Source organism: Ostrinia nubilalis, chromosome 4, assembly GCF_963855985.1.
Source record: "Ostrinia nubilalis chromosome 4, ilOstNubi1.1, whole genome shotgun sequence".
NCBI lineage: Eukaryota > Metazoa > Arthropoda > Insecta > Lepidoptera > Crambidae > Ostrinia > Ostrinia nubilalis.
The window spans coordinates 3,354,308-3,378,757 of NC_087091.1; the positions used below are offsets into that span (position 1 = coordinate 3,354,308).

Below are 24,450 nucleotides of genomic sequence, written 5' to 3' on the forward strand. Positions count from 1 at the left end.
TGATAGTAGAACTCTGACAAATATATTATACACTACTTAATCTTAATTGAATTACTAAATAATCTGAAAACGCTTATCAAGACTCTGAATAAAGATTTCGAAGAAATAATATCTAACATCAATGAATAAGTCACTGTAATCTAATTTGAATCACCTTGCTTGCAATATAAAAATTTTTCCGTAAAAATATATCACTGGAAAATGATAATTTATCAAATAACTCACTGACGCAATTTACTTGCCTATGTGTTTGCTAATAAGGTTAAAATCTGATCGTAGATAATAATATATTCATGATGCATACGATGTTTCTATTATAAAACCATAAATGACATGACATAATATTATTTTAAACAAAAAATTGATAATTTTAAGTTGATTATCAGTAATGTGCTCACACCTCGTGGTAAGTGCTGACCTAAATCGCATAAATCATTGATAATAAAAAGATAAAGAAACAAAAACTGATATATACCTACTATTAGTAGTGCGTGGATTTGAGACCGCTCGGACACCGAGCCCACAGCGTGGTAGGGGTGGGGTTGCCCGCTCTTTTGTTTTTTACTACTAGCTACTACGCTGAATATTGTGTGCGGATTGGCTTGTCGTACAGGGGTACTACACGGTAAAATAAATCTCGGAGGCGAAAACAGGATAATCATAGTCAATCGATACAATGGTTTCTCAAAGACGAGAAGTTTATCAAGAAACAATTGAACCTGAGGCTGAGCCTCTGCACCAAGACCATGATGACGAGCCAGAAGAGAAGAGAACTTGTGCCCAAAGTTGTATGTATGCCTTCAGAAAGGTCACCGTTGAGCCAACTGTCTTGCTTTTCATCATGGGTTACATGATTGCTAGCCTGGCCACGACCAACTTAAGCCTGCAGAAAGCTTGTCGAGTGAACCTTAATTTCTCTGATGAAATATGCACAGCAATGAACGATCAAACGTTAGACAGTCAAAACGAATTCGAGAGAGAAGCACAGAGACTGCTGGCAAGAGCGTTGTCCTGGAGGACATATATCACCGCAACAATACCGTGTGTGATAGGACTCTTCGTAGGTCCATGGCAGGACAAGACGGGCCGAAGAAAAATATTTCTTGTAATCGCTCTCATGGGACAAGTCCTCGGTTGCATCAACAGTATGATTAACGTGTATTTTTTCTATCAACTCAACTTGGAGGTTTTGATCTTCACTGAAGCTTTGCTGGATGCGTTGAGTGGGGGATCGTGTGTTGTGATTATCACTGTGTTCTCATTCATATCTACTATAACTACAGAGAAGAATAGAACTTTTAGAATGGGGTTAGTGAATTTCAGTCTAACTGTGGGATTGCCGGTTGGGATCGCGTCAAGTGGAATTATGTTGAGAAGTCTGGGCTTCTACGGGCCCTTTGGATTCTCTTTAGGAATACATCTCATCAACGCGATGTATAACGCATTTGTGTTGAAAGATCCGAAAAGAACAGAAGAACAAAAGAAGGTAAGTTAAATTCCTTAATACCTACTTTGTATTATTACTTGTCAATTTTCTAATCGTATAGGTATAACAACAACACATTGCTTGAGTAATTTTCTGACATGATTATTACCCAAAAGGATACGATATTAAGCTAATAAAGTACCCTTTAAGGTAGGTTCAGATTGTAAACATTATACGCACAGTCGCACACACAAACAAAAACATATACCTTAAAACTTACAAATGAGAGATTTTATTGATAGGAAGACACATTTACTCTATACTTGATCAAACAAAAAGGATTGATTCTATTGAAAGAAGAAGAAATTAAGAAAGAAAAAATATTTTTATTTATTGCTCAAATGTTAACTTTTCTCAAGGGGCCGAAGTTAAAATATAAAAAACCTTTCCATAAAATTATAATCATCAATCAGCCGTAGTATGGAGATGTTTTTTTTTTGAGAATTTCCTGGTCAAATGGTCCATAGGCCTGCAGGAAAATGCTGCAATAAAAACACCCTGTATAGTTGAGGCAGATCCACAATAAACGCTTCAACACATTTCTTGTCAAATGTGTCACTATAGATGACCTACACTGAACTGTCACACCAAACTCATTGACCATCGCGCCACCATCGTTCAACTATTTAGTTTCCAACATGGCAAAAATCGGAACCAGCGATCCGGTATTGACGGTGGCGCCCCCTGTCAATGTCACGGGTGGGACAGTTCATTGTATTGGGTCTTTATTTTGTAACTCGTATGTACCGCTACATCATTATTTTTACTTAGCGCCATCTAGTCAAAACCAAGCAAAGCTTGTGCTATCATTATCGACGAACTATATGAATATTAACCCGCGTCATTTGATGTAAAAATCCGAGTTCATAATAATTAATAGTTATAAGAAAATACCAATAAAATTCGTCATCAACCGAGATCTCAAATATACCTATAAAATTAATTTGTTAATTTTCATAATAATTGAGAACAAAAAAATTCGTGAGAAGGTCTTTATCCAGCAGTGGACCAAAGGCTTTAAACGATCGATAAACGCTCGTTTTGGGCTCACTAATATCTTTGCAAATCAATACGAGTAGGTATGATATGACCAATATAACTCATTAATAGTTGAATAATTTTGATAAAGAAAAGTCAATGGTGCGTTAACTTACTAAGTACCTACCTCTTCTTGAGATCGGTTTATCGAACTGGCTGCCCATACTGTTAACATGTAAGAGGAAATGGCTAATTGATCCCACCAATCACTTTTTCGTTCGTTCGTTCATTTCAGCCGATATACGTCACTGCTGGACAAAGGCCTCCCCTAAGGATTTTCACGAAGACCTGTCCTACGCTGCTCGCATCCAGGCACTTTTTACATGTTCTCAAACAGTAGTACCGGGACTTCTGCATATTATTTTGTATAGCAACAGCGACATAGACGCTGTCACTTCTTCGCCAACTTAATTCAGACTCAGATTATTATTTTTTTTCATTTCAAAGGCTTTTATCATAATTTATGGTCATATGGAAATTTTACTGTGATAAAAAATTCAAAATTCAGAGTGACTATTTAAAATCATGTTTTCCTTATTAATTGCTTAGTATTTCATGGCATATCTCAAAGCCAATTGAATAAACAACAGACGGGATCAAGTAATCAGTATCATTATCAACAAAAGTTTATGACTTACCAAATGCAGAGGCACCAATTAGTTAACATATTAGTATAAACAGTCGTTGAGGACGGACTTATCTACCCAATCCGATAGAAAAATGCGTGTGTTGATTGTGTTCAAAGAATAAATAAATGCAATATTGGTTAAAGTGAAAAAATGGCTAACAGAAATGAATCGGAAGAATTCACAGAAAAAGACCCACTGCAAAAAAACACAGGGGTGAAACTCGAAACGGGTCATGTGGAAATAATTAAGAGCCAAACTTTTTGTGAAAAATGCCGCTACATATTTAATAATATAACATTTGAACCGACTATGGTTATGTTCACAATCGCTGTGATGATCATGATGACGACCACGCAAAATTTGAGTTTAGAAAAAGCTTGTCGTGTCAATTTGAATTTCACAGACGAAATATGCACGTCTCTCAGATCACAAAGTGCTGACAGTCAAAACGAGTACGAAAGGGAAACCCAGAAGTTGCTGGCGACTGCTGTGAGCAGAAGAACATACATAGCGGCCACTGCACCGGCTGCTTTGGCCATTTTTGTTGGATCTTACTCGGACACTACTGGCCGGAGGAGATTCTTCGTTCTTATGCCTTTAATTGGCCAAATGCTCGCTTCTGTCAGCAACATTGTTAACACTTACTTTTTTTATGAACTCTCGTTGGAAGTGCTAGTTTTCAGTGAAGCTTTCTTTGAGGCCTTCAGTGGGGGGTGGTGCGTTTGTTTTACCACAATCTTCTCTTACATGGCCATTATCACGTCAAAAGAAGACAGGACTTTTCGCCTTGGCATCGTGAACTTTTGTTTCACCGTAGGAATACCCATCGGGATGGGACTCAGTGGAGTGTTGTTGAAAAACTTAGGGTTCTTCGGGTGTTACATAGTTGTGATATGTATGCAGGCTGTAAACTGTTTTTATACGTTCTTTTTTGTGAAAGATCCGAAAAGAACACCGGAGCAGAAAAAGGTAATGTTTTAATCCCTTTCTTAGTTATTTGTTGATATAAGTATATGAGTATTTGGATTGGTTTAATCTCAAAATTGTAAACATTTATTGTTCTTGAAGATTATGATTATTCATAAAGCATCAATAGGTTATCAATATTCAATTAAGGCTTGGTATTTCTGCTAAAGTAGGTATTTCGCGCTGTCAAAATCTGCGCGCGCAATACTTCGCCGAAGACAGCGCGCCAAAGAGCTCTCGCGGCTACACAGTATAGAAATACGCAGTTTAGAAATACGCAGTTGGTTAGGTTAGGTTGACTTCCTTCCGTTCAAGCGTCACACTCACAGCACTTTCTAATACAAATCATATCCAAGTGATACAAATTAAAACAAATTTCAAAAGTTTTGGGAATATATTTTAGAATCGAATAAATATAGAATATAACTGCCAAAGTAAACACGGTTCAAAGAGGCGTGGCGTCACCCGACCTTCCGGAAGTTCCGCGCCGGCTAAAATAATTTCAAGATTACGTCACCCGACCTATCGGTAGATCCTCGGGAGCTTGAGCGATTGGAAAAACATTTTATGACCAGTTACTCGTAGTAGCGATTATTTAGAGCTTGGATAATAAATTATAGTTGTTGCAATTCACAAAGCTTTGCATGTGGTTAATTACATTAATCAGTACACGCATCAATTTTGTTCAGTATTTTTGTTTATCTATATATATAAAAGAAAGTCGTGTTAGTTACTCCACTTATAACTCAAGAACGGCTGAACCGATTTAGCTGAAAATTGTCAGGGAGGTAGTTTAGAGCCAGGAGAAGGACATAGGATACTTTTTATCCCGTTCGAAATTAAAAAAGTCTGCTTATTTATTGCCATTAAGGCGGAACAAAGTTCGCCGGGTCAGCTAGTTAATAAATAAAAATATCATACTAAAATTGCATACATATTTGTTTGTATTGGTCTGGGTGTTTTCTTTCCATAATTTATGTATAACGTATGTACGGGGCTCTGTATCGAAAATCACTATGAGCAATGAGCATCACACACTGTTACCTGGAGTGCATTACCGCAGCAAAATTTTTATAAATGTTGTGCTTTAGAGAGTCGAGAGTATAGCAGATAAATTAGTCCATTGTGAGCAGAAATTTGTCCACTAATAGCAAAATTCGTTCAAATTATAGTTTTTTAAAGTTATTGGCTAGAAGATTCTTTTATCTTGCAGCTTAGACCTTTAGCTACAGACCTTAGACAGTATTTTTGACGCATGCATACATTCTTACGCATGGTGGAGGAAGGGACGCTCTAGAGCAGTGGTTCTTAACCGGTGGTCCGCGGACCACTGGTGGTCCCAAACTGGTTTTGACCGATTATGAGGTGGTCCCTAACAAGACAGAAATTTGGTAAAATGGTCCCTCATGACTTAAAGGTTAAGAACCACTGCTCTAGAGACTCAAAACTACAAGGATACACATGAACTCCAGTTTTAAATCCGTTGATATCTGCTGCATCTGCCATGTTTTTGGCTATAAGATTCTTCTATCTTACGGCTTAGACCTTTAGCTACAGACCTTAGACAGTATTTTTGTGAAAATTCTTACGCATGGTGGAGGAAGGGACGCTCTAGACACTCAAGTCTACAAGGAGTCACATCAACTCCAGTTTTAAATCCGTTGACATCTGCTGCATCTGCCATCTTTTTGGGTAGAAGATTCTTCCATCTTGCAGCGTAGACCTTTAGCTACAGACCTTAGACAGTATTTTTGAAACATTCTTACGCATGGTGGAGGAAGGGACGCTCTAGAGACTCAAGTCTACAAGGAGTCATATGAACTCCAGTTTTAAATCCGTTAACATCTGCTGCATCTGCCATCTTTTTGGCTAGAAGATTCTTCTATCTTACAGCTTAGACCTTTAGCTACAGACCTTAGACAGTATTTTTTATTATTTATTTGTGTCAGTGTGCTCTTCTAAAGAGTGTAAGACGATTGTATGTAGGTACTATTAAAATGTAATTTTAACTCATTGGTTTTGTCTCATATTTGAGGAATGTACTATGTATCATGCATGAGTAGAGTCTTCGTTTAAAAGGATGCGAACGATTTAAATTTCAATAGGTAGACAAAATTGATAATTCTTAATTATCAAAAATTTAAGCTTTCTCCAGTAACACTGATATTATTATACTGTGACTCATCAAAGTCATCATTGTCAAAAATATTGACAAATCGCGAACTGTCACGGCCAAAAAACTGACACGCGTCCGTCCTCCGTAAGCGCCACCGCGCGACTGATTGAGATTGTCCAAGCCATCATGGACGATTTTTTCCACATTTTTTAACATAGTAACTAAATAAGACGCAATATAAAAATTTCATCCGTTAAAAGCCCTCAAGTTATTTCTGAACTTTAGTTTAGTAAAAGATTTAGAATCTCAAATCGCTTATTTTAAAAATAAAACCATAAATAGAAAACGAATAGAGGTAACTTTGGGAATATATTCTATCGAGTCAACTTCATCAAATCGTGTTTCCATCCGTTAATAGCCCTAGAAAATATCCTCAACTATGCCCAATAAAAATCTTAGCCTTTAATTTTACTGTTTAGTACCTCAAAAATGAAAAATGAAAACCTCATTTTCGCCATTTTCTCTGCTACCCGGCCTTAATGCATTAACAAAACTGAACGTGCTTGATAGATATCATTACAGTTACATTTGAGATAATGCGGATTATACCTATTATTCTACGTAAAACTTACAAATCAAAATAATCTCAGAGAATAAAATTGGTCTTAAGTAACATATTATATGCTTATGAGTAGGTAGGTATAAGCTTTTGATTCTAAAATGATTCATACAGTTAAAAAATATTTGTTATTATTAATTTAAACGAATGAATATTCGGCGCATAAACGCTGGTTCACTTCTAAAGCAAGATCCGCGATAACTGTTTATGGTAATCGTAGTGTCCTATAAGACTATGAGCCATAGCCGACAGTAGGGTCTATACTACCCTTAAAACTCGGTTAACTACATCATCATACATAGAAACGTGTTAACTAATTGTGTATTGCTAGTAATACAGCTGCAGATAATGAATATAATTTTCCCAAACTATGTCTGTATCTCTGGTGAATCACCAGTGGTGAAGTACACAACATGGTCAGTTTAAAATACTTACCAATACTTACTCGTTACTGATCTAATTTAAAAAATTCTGATACAGCAAAGAGTGTCTGGGGTATTGTTGATATATCTGTAGATGTCCTACATAATTGATAATACTTTGATATTTTGTTATAATCTCAATTCAAAGTACTAATTGATAATATTGATAAATGAGAAATCAATTGTTTTTGTCCAAAGGTTGCCATCTACAGTTTTGCGCCTCAATTTTGCATAGATAAATTAAACTACAAAGAGAACAGATAGAGACACTTAAGAGAACAATATTCTTTACTTTATAGAAGAATCACTTATTTCTAATATGTACACCACCCATTTAATGCACTCCCACAGTAATAAATCATAAAAATAAATCAATAAATAAATAAATACCTAATAGGAAAATCGAAGTTAAGAAATATTTTTCCCACCATAATTTAGTAATGATTAACAAGAATTTTCTTAATTGCCAAGCGTATTAAATAAACAATTAATTGTCATCATTATCCGCACTTTATGTACATGCAATGAGTACCACTAAAGTATAAAGACACACTAAAGACAGTCTTATTGACTCAATACAATAGTGCACGAACGAACGTTAACTGTGTGCAAGCAATAATAAATTAACTCGTACAAATGTCAATTAAATAAAACAAATAGTGTGATACCAGGCTAAGAAAATGGCAGACGCAAATTTTGTTCTGGATAAAAATGGATCAGAAGAGTACACAGAAAAATGCACCCTACAAAATAAAGATAGAGACAATTTTGAGACCACAGAGACAATTGAAAGTAAATCTTTTAATGAAAAAATTCGCTGTGTACTAAAAAAGGCCACACTTGAACCAACCATGATCATGTTCATGATTTCAGTGATGATATCGATAAATGCAACTCAAAATTTGAGCTTAGAGAAAGCCTGTCGAGTCAACTTGAATTACACAGACGAAATTTGCGACTCACTTCGAATGCAGAGTGTCAATAGTGAAAATCAATATGAAAGAGAGGCTCAGAAGCTGCTAGCATCAGCTCAGCGCAAAAAAACTCTATTAACATCAACAGTACCCGCTATCCTGGGTATTTTTGTTGGGGCATGGTCAGACATCACAGGCCACAGGAGACTGTTCGTCCTACTGCCATTGACGGGTCACATTTTAATGGGAATCAGCCTCATCATTAATACCTACTTCTTTTATGAACTGTCCTTAGAAGTTCTGGTTTTATGTGAAGCGTTTTTTGAGGCATTCAGTGGCGGCTGGTGTGTGATTTTTACGACAATATTTTCGTACATGGCTGTTATAACAAATAGTGAAAACAGGACGTTTCGTCTGGGCATTGTGAATTTCTGTACAACAGTAGGCCTGCCCATCGGAATGGCACTAAGTGGGGTAATGTTGAAAAAAATCGGTTTTCTTGGATGTTACACTTTTGTGATCTTAGTCCATTTCGTAAATTGCCTCTATACGTTATTTTATGTGAAAGATCCAAAAAGAACACCGGAACAAAAGAAGGTAATCAATTTATATAATTTATTTACTCAGTTTCTAAATTGAGCAAAAAATTAAATGTAACTTAACCCTCTTAATCCCTCCAAACCACTCAACAAGTATGTATACTTGTGTTAGGGGTTCACTACAATAGTCCAGCGGTCGATTTGGTCCAAAAGGATTATCTAGGCGCGAGTGGATTTTTTTAAATCGCAATGAATATTAATTGTATAAAATGATAACTAAATGAATCAGAACATCAATTATTAGTTTTCAGTAAACATCAACGTAACCGCATTAATCTTATCTCTGCTTTCCTTTCAAAGTCCACAAATACTGAACAATGAATATTAATGCCTGTGCTAAGTTTATGGCAGTAATCTAGCGTTAATTACAATTCATATGTGTTTGTACACATTGTTGAACAACATTGCCGTTTATACAATAAATAACAATGTTTATTGAATATTTAGAAGTTTGATGCGTTTAAAACTAAAATTAGGGCAACGCTTACTATTTTTGATTGCTTTGAAAGCTTCCCGTGTCTTGAGATTATTTCGTTTCTGCTGAATAAATGGATTAAAAAAATATTTATTTATTTAAATAACATTATTTTTTGTTCCGCATGCGATATCAGTCTTGCTCTAGCTTCAAAACACTAATCATGATTATCAATTTACATTGGTAATACGACTAATAAAAGAAACATCATTAATTTGTCGTTTGATTTTGATTGATTTTGTAACAATTCACTGCTAGACCGAAGTCTTCCTCAAGGGGTGCCACAAAGCCCAATCTATTTTTCGTCCATATCCATACACTAACATTCGAACCCGTAACCACAGAAGTTGCTATAGTAGTACGCAAACAACTGGGTAGGAAGTTGCTGGTCCGAATATGGCAATGATATCGAATTTGCGTACACCAGTCTACGCCCTGCTTGTAAGGCTCTTTCACTCGCCAGTGGCGCCAAAAAACTATTATAAGATAGTCCTAAAATTAAGTTTGTTAAAACTGGTAATTTTATCAGATCATGGTTAGTAAACACGCTACGGAAGTCTAAAGGGCTTAATCAAGGCCCCTTAACATACTGTAGGTACCTACCTAGAGCCATCATTATTACACGCTTGGTTTTTTGTAACGCGGAAAACTTTGGAAAATACTAGCCATCATATTTTTTTAATGTTACAAACTGTGAAAAATCACACACACAAATAAGTTGGAAAAAGTAACAAAAAAGAGAAAACAATATGTTATTTAAAAAACAATACCTACCTGCATGCATTTAGCTCTATTGGTACCTATTTCCATTAGCAAATAACCAAATAATTTGATCATCACACATTTTGAGCATTGTTGTCAAATATTCCTAAGTCACAACCATTTATGAATGCACAATACATTTTAGAATGTTGTGTTAGGCAATAACCACAAACATTTCTGTTTTAATAAGCTTAAATGGTACTATCAAAATTGGATTCTATTTATTTTGGGCTCATAAGAGTTGTTTTCCGCAGCACGATGGGCAGGGCGTCCGCTACTTCTTCAGAACGTTCTTTGATCTTTCCAACATTAAGGAGACTATCAAAGTGGTATTCAAAAATGGACCTAAAAGACGTCGGCTGAGGATGTGTGTGCTGATGGTGATAGTCACCTTCTTGTTTGGACCTATGTTTGGTATGTACTTAGTTTTGTGGCCTATATTCGGTGTAGGTACAGTCAGCGTCAAATAGTTCGTGACACTCTATGTCGCCAAAAAGTTGACAACACAACCTTATTCCAATGAGGGCTATCGTTTTTATACTTAACAGTTGGCACCCCTGGCGATTGACAGGACCTTACTCTACAGTGGCGCCATCTTGATGAGTGCAAATGCGATAGTCCTCCTACCACTTTAGCGCTCACAAGTTGGTGCCACTGTCTTCGCGACTAGCAAGTGACAGGACCTTACTCTACAGTGGAGCCATCTTGATGAGTGCAAATGCGATAGTCCTCCTACCACTTTAGCGCTCACAAGTTGGTGCCACTGTCTTCGCGACTAGCAAGTGACAGGACCTTACTCTACAGTGGCGCTAACTGGTGAGCGCTAAAACGATAGCCCTCATTGTAACAAAGAAGTGTTGCGAACTTTTTGGCTACTTTGGGTGTCACGAACTACATATTTGACGCTGACTGTATAGAGATAAACGGGGTACTGTTTCATACTACTAGAGTAGTCTACTCTATGTCATCATCATCATCATCATTTCAGCCATAGGACGTCCACTGCGGAACATAGGTCTCTCCCAATGACTTCCACATCGCACGCCTTCCTGCTACCTTTATCAGGTCGTCGGTCCACCTTATGGGTGGACTCTATGTACTTACCACTAGATAGTCTGTCCTAATCTGTAAAAAGTTAACACAAACAGACAATACATTCGCAATTACTTTCAAAATTATACCTAAATTAATCTATACTCTAGATTAGTGTTTTTAGATTGAGTAAGTACTAGGCAAATAATTCGTAGACTAATATTGTGATGAAAATAAAACTGGAACGAAAAGAACTTGAGCACTTTGTGCCTAAACACATGGCGTTATACGTTCAAATATGGTACTATAAATAAGACACTTACGTAAAAATGTATCATTTACTTTACAGGTGAAATGTCTGTTATGTACATGTCTACACGGTACCGATTCAACTGGGACGAAGTTAAATACAGCCTCTTCCAAGCATACAACTTTATTACGCATACAATTGGTAAGCTAAATACTTGTTAGTATAAAACTCCCATTGAAAGGCAAGCCAAACTCAACAAGCAACATTTATTGATTTAAAACTTATATGCATATAAAACACAGTATAGATCGTGCCATTCAGGAAGACGCTCCCCACCAATTTTTGGTCGAGGGAAGCGCGGGGTGCGGAGAGTTTGATCCGAGCAATCCGAGCGTCATTGTTGTAGTGTGTGTGTGCACTCATGGATAACTTAGCGTGTACCGATAACACTCAAACATTAGCGGAAGAATGGTGGGGCGCGTCTTCGTGGATGGCACGATCTATAAATACGGCGAACTTAATGCCATTTGGGATTCTTCTCTAGTTAACTTAAGGGCTTGAGACTTGAACTTTCAGTATTTAACCCTTTTAACAATTCCAGGCACGGTATTCTCCATTACGGTCTTCAGCAAATACCTCCAATGGCACGACTCCATGCTGGGCATCATCTCCACCGTCAGCAAGATTGCAGCTTCTTTCGTCTACTGCTTTGCTCCTAACGAGACAATCTTCTTTATTGGTAACCTTAATTTTTACATTTTACTATCTAAATAAATGGAGGGAAGTTAAACCTTAACTTCGAACTCCTCCTATGTTCTTCTGATTAATTTCGTTGCGGGTCCAATGACAGTTTAACTCTCCCCCGGGACAAACTTGACCTTCACTGGTTGGGTTTTTATTGGCGGTCAAGCTGTAGATCCTGGCTACACAGGAGTTGCAGCGGTGGGAACGAGAGGTGGGAATACTATCTAAATAGATTGAGATTTTTTTTATATAGGCATAAATTCAATTTTCAAAAACAAAAATTCAATTTATAATCTGGTAAAATGTTAAATGTCTATTTAATTTGCCGAAATATGGAGATCTTTTAATGGAGGAATAAAAAGACCTCAAAAGGTAAAATTGCATTTCTATTAATTGTGTTTTAATGAAAACACATCAACATTAAATGGAATTAATTTAACCAAAAATTTTGAACTTTGATTAAAAGACTAGTTACTGTACTGTTCCAAATCGAAAAAATCGAAGTTAACAAAAAACTGCGAGCTATAATATCAGAATTAGTCTTAAGGATAAATAGTCGCTTATTTGCGAATCTATACTAATATTATAAATGCGAAAGTAACTGTCTGTCTGTCTGTCTGTCTTGCTTAAGCCTAAACCACTGAAACTATTTTGATGAAATTTGGCATAGAGATAGTTTGAGTCCCGGGAAAGGACATAGGATAGTTTTTATCCCGGTTTTTGAAACAGGGACGCACGCGATAATAAAGCTTTTCTGTGACAGACAAAATTCCACGCGGGCGAAGCCGCGGGCGGAAAGCTAGTACTAAATAAATCTGGTAAATGGGTTTATGTATCAGTTAATACTTATTGTTAAGTTAGTAAAGATTAAAATAACGACGGCACGACTATTTTATGGTTACGATTTTTTTTTAAATACAAGATAGTATTGCTTTGGAGACGTTTTTTGTTTGCGTATTATTAAGTTATTTAGTTACATGTAACTTACTTTACTCGATTTTGATTTTAGCCTACCTACAATACAACCTTAGAAATCGTGTATAGTGTATAATAAAATATCATTGAATCAGGACCGGTATACCGTTATTTATTTTATTTATTTAATCTAGTAATTACACTATATGTTACACATTATACAGGGTGGAATTTTGTAATGCCACCTGGAGGGAAAGTACTTTTAATAATGTAGATAGAAAATTTTATTCAAAGAAAACATTACTTTATTTTTGAAAAGAAGTAAAACTGCAATCAAAGATTTCCGAAATTTTGCTTGCCACACCCGGGAATCGGCATAACTAAAATCTGTTAAAAATTACACCCTGCATTTTTATTGCATCGATCGTTAGGGTTGAGTATAAAGATGAAATCTCTCTAACAAACTTGATAAATGAAATCAAAGGAAAATCATGAAATCTTAAATTATTTTAATTATTTACAGAAAATTGTGTGATATGGCGGTGAATTTTTGAAAAAAAATCAAAAATCTATGAATGCAGTTCTCTTTCTTTTCAAAAATAAAGGAATGTTTTCTTTGAGTAGAATTTTCTATCTACAGTATTAAGGGTACTTTCCCTCTAAGTGGCATTACAAAATTCCACCCTGTATACGAAGTCGACAGTTTTCCTCGTGATTATCTATACTTATAAAAAATCTGTAGAGAGGTCAATTCTGTACATGAAATATATTTTCAAAATAACTATCAGGGGGTGATTAGTGATCGATACTGATGCCAAAAATGCAATCAGTAAATTTTTTGTCTGTCTGTCTGTCTGTCTGTCTGTCTGTCTGTCTGTCTGTCTGTATGTTCCTTATAGAAACAAAAACTACTCGACGGATTTTAACGAAACTTGGTACAATTATTCTTCATACTCCTGGGCAGTATACTTAGGAATTCCCACGGGAACGGGAATTAGCGGGAAAATCCTTTTGTATGAAAAATCTAAACTGCTTAAGTTAGACGCTTAAAATTTGGCATGCAGGTACCTTAGTAAACTTAAAGCTTAGTTACAACAGGATATTGCAAAATTCCCACGGGAACGGGAATTAGCGGGAAAAAACATTTGTATGAAAAAATCTTAACCGCGTAAGATAGATGAAGGGGGTAAAACGGGATCCACGCGTACGAAGTCGCGGGCGGCCGCTAGTCACTTATATGATCCCAAATAACACGTTGTATCAATATCAATAAGTAGGTTATTTACTTATCTACACTATAATCAAGTGAAATTGGTGCCGTTTCATCGTGTAAAAGCATTATTTTAGTAATTTAAAGTAGTCCATAAAATATGATCACGTGTTGGATTTTGTGTCGTAAAAAGTCATAAAACTCATAATGGTTACAATGTTCGTTCGTTCGTTCGTTTCAGCCGAAAGACGTCCACTGCTGGACAAAGGCCTCCCTCAAGGTTTTCCACAAAGACAATGACACAGGTTACAATATTATAGCTCATTATTGTTTTTGTTTTCAGGTCCAATGGTTGAAATACTGAACGGCACATCGATGTTAGCTTTGCGGTCGATATTCTCAAAGTTGGTAGCTGCAGATGAGATAGGTAAGATTCTTTTTATACCTACTTACAAACTAAGCAGCTGTGACAAAATATTTGATTTAGCGTTACACTGGGAGTGGTTTTGTAAAACAATGCCCACGACACACGGACTCAGTGGTGTAGCGGGGCACGCGGGGGTGGTGCGGGCGGTACAACGCGGTCTCGAAAGTTTTAGGAGACGTTTGAACAAGGTTTTTTACTAATAAAGTTAGAATTTTATTTATATTGTTTTTATAATTACCTACTTTCATATGTTCCTACTATCATTATTACGAAACCATCCTCAAATAAGTATTTACTTACCTGTAGGTTTATAGGCAATTTAGTAATATTTGATATTTAGTTCCTCAAAAGATATGAAATATTATTTTTATAAAGCTACGATTTTATTACCGACGTTTGAAGTATCATAACATAATATTATCATAATTGGATTATCTTAATCTCCATTGACAAAGCTGAAAATTATTATCGAAAACACAATTTACCACTAAGCCTTCATTGATAATTTTAATATTGATCTTAATTTGAAAAAACATAACCTTTTTCCCTATAATTAAAATTTTTGTATGTATTGAGTATAACGATGTAGTTACACCACCAATCATTCATTGATCGAAGAATACCTGCTACTGTTAAAATATTGTATACTGTGTCAACATTTTTTTTTCTTATTCTATATTTTTATGAGAAACGTGATTCCTCAAAAAGCGTTCAGCTTTTGTTTCCGGAATTAAAGAGAGTTCAGGATAATATGATCTGAGTAACAATTGTTTGCCAATATATGTCTTGATTCTGATCATCTTAATACTTACCTCCGCTTTATACTGGAGGGAAACAGGGCCGGATCTAATATGGTATGGTACCAGGGTCCCGTGGATTCAAGGCCCCCAGCTAAGTCAAGTCAATGTCAAAAATAGACGATAATGCGAAAGAGTATAGTACGAGTAGGTGGGCCCCTGAGTAATAATATTAGCCCAGGGCCCCCTAAACTCAGGGTCCGGCCTTGGAAGGAAAGAAAGAAAGAAAAACGTCGATCCAAACTCCTTTTATACTCGTATTCTTCTAATTTCGGGTTCGAGGTTCGATGACCATTAACCGACCCCCGAAATAAACTTGACCTTCATTAATTAGATTTTTACCGACTTTGTCACCATTTTGCTGACATAGTTAATCTTAATTACAGGAAAAGTGAACTCTATAATCGGTCTAACAGAGACCCTAATGCCGTTGGCTTATGTTCCTCTGTACACACAAGTGTATACAGCGACGATGGAAGTGCTGCCTGGTGCTGTATTCCTATTAGGAGCAGCCATGACCTTACCAGCTGTAGTGGTGTTCATGTAAGATCATTTTGTTTTAAGTTAACTTTAGGCAGGGTACTCACCTGCCATGTAGCACGTAACGTAGCATGTAACGTGTCCAACCTTCTAGCGAATACGGCTCGTCCACGGTCATCGTGTCTCTAGCTGCGAGCTCCTGGATCCTACTGCGAGCCGCCTTTGTGCTCGCAGTGATACCACCAGTCGGCGTGTCGCTGCGATCTCCCTGCCAACCACGCGCGAGCGGGCTCGTGCCTATGTACTCACTTGATACAGTATCTGTTACATTAGATTAGATGCTTCATGGCTAGTAGGTACCCTGCTTTATAACTATGACCCTAAATAGAATTATAGTTCTTATGTGAAATCAATGAAGGTGTGTGGTTCTGCCAGAGTAGAATAGAAACCCCCCTTCCCGTGAATGTCGTAAGAGGCGACTCAAGGACTAATATTTGAACATCAGACCTACCAAATCTGTCTGGTCAGTGTGGGGAGTGTAGGCCAAAACTCCCTTATGCCTCAGGTAGGTATATTAGAGAGGGTAGTGCTCTGGCAGTAGAGACCAAATTGACCAAAAGTACCTGATGATGAAGTATAATAATTTTATTTTAGTAATCAAATAAAATTATAACGCAGAATGCTTCATAATTTATAATTTACGATAATTGTAGGCTTTCGATTTTGACCTAAATATTTTATGGAGTTTAAAACTTCAGCATTAAATTTTGTTCATTTTAATTGGAAAATAACGATACGAATAATTTACCATCACGGCCATTTCATATAATAATTTAATATCTTTCCATATAATTACAGATGGTTGTTCGTGGAGCATCGCAGGGGCTTAAGAAAAAAACCTGTAATAGAAAATGGCACTGAAGTTCCTCTCAAACAAATGTGAAAATTCTAGTGCAATTTAATATTAAGTTAACGAAATTTACTACCTAGCTAGTTACAATATAAGTAGTAAGTTAAGGTTTAAACAATTGCTACTTAGGCACGCTCATTTCCAGTTGCTCGTGCACGCTTTATGAGTAGGTACCTTAACATCCGTTTTAGAAATTGATTCGATTGGTCGCATGACTCTACTGTTTTATGCCTTTGAATGATAGATGCGACATTGACTAGTAGCGGTTAGGTCCCTATTTGAGAAACATTGTTTATTTTCATGTTTGAAATAGTTTCTAATAACTATGAAATCAATAGGCTAGAGTCTAGACTAAACTTTTAACATTTACTTACCTAAAATTGTGCAACCTTTTGGTTTAATAATTGTATTACTAAATTATAAGATTATTGGAACCCAACGTACTTAAGTAAGTAGTAACAATATTCTAGATAGCATTTAATATGAAATTGTTATAGATACTTTTATAAAGTATGTAAGGATAGGATACTTGATTATTTTTGTATTTTTATAAATGGTGTACTGTGCTGCCTATAAGTAGGTAATACCACTATTTTGTGGTAATACACTGAGTCACTGACCTTTAACAGTTGTGTTGGGTTTATACATACCTCTTCTGTATACATATATTGATAATTCGTGAATGGTTTTTTGAACGTTTTTTAAGTATAACATTACTTACTGTTCATAAACATTATTTTGTAAGTTTACTGCGACAAGTATTCATCAAAATATATCTGTAAAAAGCTGAAAATTTATTTTGTATTTCCTCATTTAACTGATATCAATGTACATACTTATCAAGTTGTTCCTCTTCAGCCAGAATGAAATAGACGAAATTTAACGTGTTCAATACCTGCTCGTACTTACTTAACCAATATTATTAGTTACTCTCTTAAACTTTAAATACAAATATCTCATCAAACTTGCGGCATAAAACATAACCTTTCCAACTTCGCAGTTTAAGTTTGAGCACTCAAAGTAATTATGCCGGAACGCAGCAAAAACTTGGCATAATCCTACCACGGTCCACCCAATTAACAACCTAGAACACAGCTTATTGCTCGCACACAGGAAATTAACTCTTTCTTAAGCCCATTCTGATGGCTTTAGGGAACAATCTCGCCTGCACTTCCCAAGTCTCGCGCTCACGTTGTAGTCCGAGCTGGAATTTGAGCTTTAATAAAATTGATAAAGAGATCCTTTTGCTAAGTATCAGGAACTGCTGTTCAGTGTATTGCTGAAATACGACTGTTGTGCTGAAGATACCTATCGGATAGGGTTGTACATTTGAATGGTTCTCTAACTGCCGTACTGGGACCTTGAATTGAAGAAAGATGTAAGCATGTGTGAAAATAACATGTGTGCTGAAAGTTATTGGTGTTGTTATATACCTTCAGGGTTTGGACCTATTAATAAAAACAAAATATGCTATTAGGATGCCGCGGTAAACTAAAATGAAGTCAAAGACTGTAAGAGGCAAAGGCTTTGGCTCTAAAAGGTCTCGGAGTCGGTGGGCTTGCTGGAGCCCGCTAGTCCTTAACTCCTTTATAGAACTGCCTACTCTTATGAAGAGGTAAGTTTTCACTCTCCATCGTGGTCAAACTGGTTAGACAACTGTTTATTTGAATTTTAGTCATCATCATCATCATCATTTTAGCCACAGGACGTCCACTGCTGAACATAGGCCTCCCCCAATGACTTCCACATCGCACGGTTGGTAGCGGCCTGCATCCAGCGCGACTTCCTGCTACCTTTATCAGGTCGTCGGTCCACCTTGTGGGTGGACGTCACATTCCCACGTGAATTTAAGTGATGAGCAACAATTTTAGTTCACCCTAGTATCACTACGACCAGTATCGATCTATTGAACTATTACCTCTATAATATTACGATTCCATTCCATCCAGGATTCGTATTTCTGTACTTTTATACCACAAGCTTGAATCTATAATAGTTAATAATATAGGGTCCATATTCGGTTGCATAAAAAATATTGTCATAATTTAAGAGTGCATAAAGTTTTTTGGCATACTCATCATTTCGCATAACGTTCATACAGAATAAATGATAAGGCATAATATTTTTTGCCATAACCACTTTTATTATAATAATATTTTAGTATATATTTTTTCTGTATTCTTGTTTTTTTAATAACGATTTCTAGGCATAACATTTATTGGCATCTAAACCAATTCCATAAATATTACTATTCATAATATACAAAATACCATAATGTTAACAAATATGAAATATAAAAATGTTATACATATAAAATATAAGTTAACAAATAGACAAGCAAGCATGCAAACAAGCATGCAAGCAAGCAGCAAGCATGCAATCAAACAGCAAGCACACAAGCATGCAAGCAAGCTGCAAGGAAGCATGTAAGCATGCATGCAAGCAAGGTTGCAAACAAGCAAGCAAGCAGCAAGCATGCAAGCATGCAAGCAAGCAGCAAGCAAGCATGCAAGCAAGCAGCAAGCATGCAATCAAACAGCAAGCACACAAGCATGCAAGCAAGCTGCAAGGAAGCATGTAAGCATGCATGCAAGCAAGGTTGCAAACAAGCAAGCAAGCAGCAAGCATGCAAGCATGCAAGCAAGCAGCAAGCAAGCATGCAAGCAAGCAGCAAGCATGCAAGCAAGCAGCAAGCAAGCAGCAAGCAAGCGGCAAGCAAGCATGCAAGCAAGCAGCAAGGAAGCATGCATGCAATCAAGCAGCAAGCATGCAAGCAAGCAGCAAGGAAGCATGCATGCAAGCAAGCAAGCATGCAAGCAAGCATTAGGATTGCCTTATCTCCGGCGCTGCGGGAAGTGCGGTCCTTCCGCTCTGGCGTAACATATACCCGGCATGCCATGCTCGCTTCCGCAGCTTCGGCTGCCGGATATATGTTACAGCGAGCGAGGACCGCACTCCCTCCGCGCCTCCGGCTTTTAAATTACACTCTAGTATAGGGCAGACTAGTACCACGTGGAAGAGACTACGGCCAGTCGGGATCAACATAATTTCAGACCAGGCAAGTTTAATGTTGTAAAAGAAATGTGGACTGTATAATATGTGCGTTATAATAGATAAGAGGGATTCGAGATCAAACAGAATGTATTTTCACGAGCTTAAGTTTTCTAAGAGACAGGTCAAAAATTAAGAACAAAAATGACAATGATACAGAGAATTTTAGTTTTTGCAAATCTATAGGCCGAAAGAGTATATAAAGGTGGAAGGAGGATCGTTCGTAACATCACAAATACATAATTATTTACTCTTCAATGTTGGTTGCTCTTATAGACAATATTTTATGACTTTAAATGTTATAAATAATTAAATTATGTTTGTAGTATTTTATTAAAAACAAACTTTATGTATACAGGGTGGAAACGATAAGTGATCTCACGCGATTAATTCTAAACTATACAAGATATCGAAAAACTGATTACTGATCCTGAAAGTGCTTCACGAGCTCTTTCAAACGATATCAGTAATAGGTTACAGAATTAACTGGATCTATCCGAAAATTCAATGTTTTCAGCCTCCATACTAAATGTATGCCACTATGCCAGCCCACAATATTAGAAGTGTTAATTTTTTTTATTTTAAATAATAAACACTTAAAATTAACTCGTAAATTTTATTCTAATTTAAAATTATTCATGGAAAACATTGGTTTTAGCCTTTACTTGCTATAATATTATCAAGAAATGCGTGTCATGACTGTGGCAGTACTAAATGTATGGAAGCTGGAAACATTGAATTTTCGGATAGATCCAGCTTATTTTATAACTTATTATTGGTACCGTTGGATAGAGCTTGTGAAGCACTTTCAGGATCAGTTACCAGTTTTTGGATATCTTGAATAGTTTTTAATATTATGTGGTTTTACTAAATGTATGGAGGCTGGAATCATTGAATTTTCAGATAGATCCTGTTTATTTTGTAACCTATTATTGGTACCGTTGGATAGAGCTCGTGAAGCACTTTTAGGATCAGTAATCAGTTTTTGGATATCTTGTGTAGTTTAGAAATAATCGAGTGAGATCACTTATCGTTTCCACCCTGTATGAAAATTATGTTCTTTACATTTATGATTATTTAAATTATGGTATTGAAAATTAGAGAAAGTTATTATTATGCCTAAGAAACTATTAAGCATTTACAAAACTATGCATATCAAAGTTTATGCGAAAAAACTTTATGCAAATACTGTTATGCCAAACTAAATTATGATGAAAAATGTTATGCGTCTGAGAGGGCACCCAATAATATATAATCTATTTTTTTTAAATGTATTTTTCTTGTACTTATCTAAAAGTTGATTTATTAACCACCTAAGATTATCCAGTAAAACTTCTACCTCGACAGCCCTATCCGAATGGATTAGCTACAAACGCGCGGGTCTGGCGCACAGTGCCCATCCTTACAAACTGCATTCAAGTTTTACTATCGCCGGCGCTGCACTTGTACCTTAATACTTGGGATTTAGAACCTATTTACTTGTTTGTTAGTCTGTTTAGTTCGCACCAATATCTTAGTATGACTGTATTTATTGAATTGTTCGGTTGGAAACAGAATTTTCTTATAGGGATTTAAACTTCATTCATAAGCCTCTTCTAATCCCGATAAGGGTTAGTCAATTACTGTTTTACTTTTTTGATTAGGTTTTATGAATGAAGAAGTTTAAACCCATTTCTGAATATTTTCAATTTGTTAAAAACAGACCTGAATCTATTAAAAGCGAAAGGATTTCGTGAAACTACAAGTGCTAGGAGATCTAAAATTTTGCATGGGGTTTTTGATGATGAAATGATGGCATTAGATGATGAAATGACAATTACATGACATGGATGCAATCAGGAAAACAATGACTTATAGGCCAGTAGAATTAAACACAAAAATTGATTAAATCGGAAATAATTCCTACAAAAGATTTTTTTGCTTTAATGGCTTCATTGGTTGCCCATTAAGACTCTCCTAAGTTTTCGACTTCGACGGAGTTGTGCTTAAGTGGTGGGGGCCCCCGAAAGGGGCGTTTTTTCGGTTTTCCGGTTATACCGCGTAAAGGACTTAACCTATCGAAAAGTGGTCTTCATGACGGTTAAAGGGCACTTAATCCTGCATTGAATAAGACCAAATTCATATGTTTTGGACAAACCGTTCTCGCGCTAAAGTTCGGCAAAGTAGAAAATATACGTATAATTAATGACCCTCTCCACGTCCAATGGCTTGTTACCCACATGCTTCCAAGCCTTGTAAAGGGTCGCCTTAACCAGTGTAACCCTAACAAGGCTCACGAGTTTGATTCGCTTATCCTTGTTCGTCCCAGCCGTTCCTTAACTGCGGTTGCTGCACCTCTTCCTGGCACTCTCCTGAACGACTCTGTGTTACCTAATGTGGCTGCCCCTCTTCCTTGTACCCTTCTGTACGATTTCATTGCTTAGCCATATGCCTGGTCCAATGTTCGACGCCACAAAATCAACTTCGTACGAGTGAAAATAGTTTAAATACTATTTCCCGTGCTTGCAACATTTTTCTTTACTGCTTCGCCTCTATTAGTCGTAGAGTGATTGTATATATCCTATAGCCTTCCTCAATGTATGAGCTATTCAACACAAAAATAATGATTTCAATCAAACTAGTAATTCTTAAGAATAGCGCGTTCAAACAAACAAACAAAAAACTCTTCAGCGTTTTAATATGAACTTGTTGTTGTTGATTTTTGGCGTCGAACCTTAGACCAGGCATACGGCTAGGCAACGTAGTCATGCAGGAGGACACAAGGAAGAGGGGCAGCCACAGTAGGTAACACAGAGTCGTTCAGGTGAGTGCCAGGAAGAGGTGCAGCAACCGCAGTTAAGGAACGGCTGGGACGAACAAGGATAGGCGCATCAAGCTCGTAAGCCTTGATAGGGTTACACTGGTTGAGGTGGCCCTTTTCAAGACTTGGAAGCCTGTGGGTAACAAACCATTGGACGTGGAGAGGGTCATTAAATATACGTATATTTTCTACTTTGCCGAACTTTAGCGCGAGAACGGTTTGTCCAAAACATATGAATTTGGTCTTATTCAATGCAGGATTAAGTGCCCTTCAACCGTCATGAAGACCACTTTTTGATAGGGTAAGTCCTTTCGCGGTATAACCGGAAAACCGAAAAAATGCCCCTTTTGGGGGCCCCCACCACTTAAGCACAACTCCGTCGAAGTCGAAAACTTAGGAGAGTCTTAATGGGCAACCAATGAAGCCATTAAAACAATAAAATCTTTTGTAGGAATTATTTCCGATTTAAAAGCTAATTCTACTGGACTATTAGCAGTTCAGAGATATTCAAAACAATCGTTAAAAATGCCTTCAAAATAACGTTATTGAACATTATACCAAGATGAGTACCTAAGTATCTAACTCATTAATCGTCTCCAGTTCATTAAAAAATCTGAATTAAAATCCCATTCTACTTAATTCCCAAGCTGAACTTGCAAGAACAACACACAACAAACTCGTCGCAAATGACAACAAAACCGGGATGAAGGCACTTAGTGTGGAGGGTGCATACTTACGACATCGCAGACTCTTAATTTAATAACCAACTAACACTAATTACGTAACTTTGCTTTGTAACTAAGTAATTGGAATGACGACGCAAATATCTATCTTAGGGCTAATTTTTCAATCGTCGGATAACTTTTAACTGAAGAATAAGTTTGGCACATTGACAGTTTTAGTATGGGAAATATGTCAAAATGACAAGACTATTCGTCAGTTAAAAGATATCTGACGATTGAAAAATCAGCCCTTGATGTCATATTAATATTAACAGAAGTTACGAATGGAATATGGTATATGAGGGCAAACACTAGAGATGTAATTTTAACAGTTGCATTTTTACAACAAAACTGACTGCATCTTGTAAGTCCTGGCAACCAATGATGACTGAGTTAGTCTTAAAAAAAAATATTAATCTGAAGAAAAGGCCTAGTGCACTCTTTTGCACCTGTAAGAGGATTTCCAACGGCCACACACTGCTAAAAAGAAGATGCATTCCAAAATGAGTTTGCCATTATTCATTACTTGACTTACTTGACTTAAGGTCCTATGTCCCCTAGATGGGGCAGAGGGCGTCCACAACAGTCCTCCATCTCGTTCGGTTTGGAGCTTCGCGCTTGATCTCGTTCCAAGTCTTGCCGATCTTCTTCGCCTCGTCCGCTACAGTGCGCCGCCAAGTTTGCCTGGGGCGACCACGTTTGCGTTTTCCTTGGGGGTTCCAATCCAGAGCCTGCTTAGGGATGTGATCGGGGTCCCTTCGGAGAGTGTGGCCAATCCAGTTCCACTTGCGGCGCTTGATCTGCTGGTCGATCGAAATTTCGTGGCAGCGTTCCAATAGCTCGACGTTTTCATTACAAGCTCTGCTTATTTTATAACAATTACGAGCACATAGAAAATACATCAACTAGAAAAAATCTATAGAACCAAAGCCGCGGGAAAACTGTAGTAGTTCTCTATAACGACGTCTAAACCTTGTATAAAACATCTCGTCTACAAAGCGGCAAGAACCATGGACCGAGACCACTCGGAGAGTGCAGCGGACGGGGTGCATAATATTTGCGTTAGTTTTTCCACATCTTGCACCC

General features: G+C 36.9%; 1 protein-coding gene across 1 annotated transcript; it reads left to right on the plus strand.

Annotated features, from left to right (window-relative positions):
• The first annotated feature begins 646 nt into the window (after positions 1-646).
• LOC135088488 (proton-coupled folate transporter-like) lies at positions 647-17,584 on the plus strand. The gene is made up of 7 exons (XM_063983312.1): positions 647-1,486; positions 10,281-10,440; positions 11,408-11,509; positions 11,910-12,047; positions 14,521-14,604; positions 15,788-15,944; positions 16,740-17,584. The coding sequence occupies exons 1-7, from the start codon at positions 677-679 to the stop codon at positions 16,822-16,824; spliced, it is 1,536 nt and encodes a 511-aa protein (XP_063839382.1). The 5' UTR covers positions 647-676; the 3' UTR covers positions 16,825-17,584.
• Positions 17,585-24,450: the final 6,866 nt, after the last annotated feature.

Excerpts from the sequence above, each read along its gene's own strand:
- LOC135088488 (XM_063983312.1), top strand. The coding sequence starts at position 677 with ATGGTTTCTCAAAGACGAGAAGTTTATCAAGAAACAATTGAACCTGAG. Across the intron at positions 11,510-11,909 it reads CTTTATTACGCATACAATTG|GCACGGTATTCTCCATTACG; the intron begins GTAAGCTAAATA and ends TAACAATTCCAG. Across the intron at positions 15,945-16,739 it reads CCAGCTGTAGTGGTGTTCAT|ATGGTTGTTCGTGGAGCATC; the intron begins GTAAGATCATTT and ends ATATAATTACAG.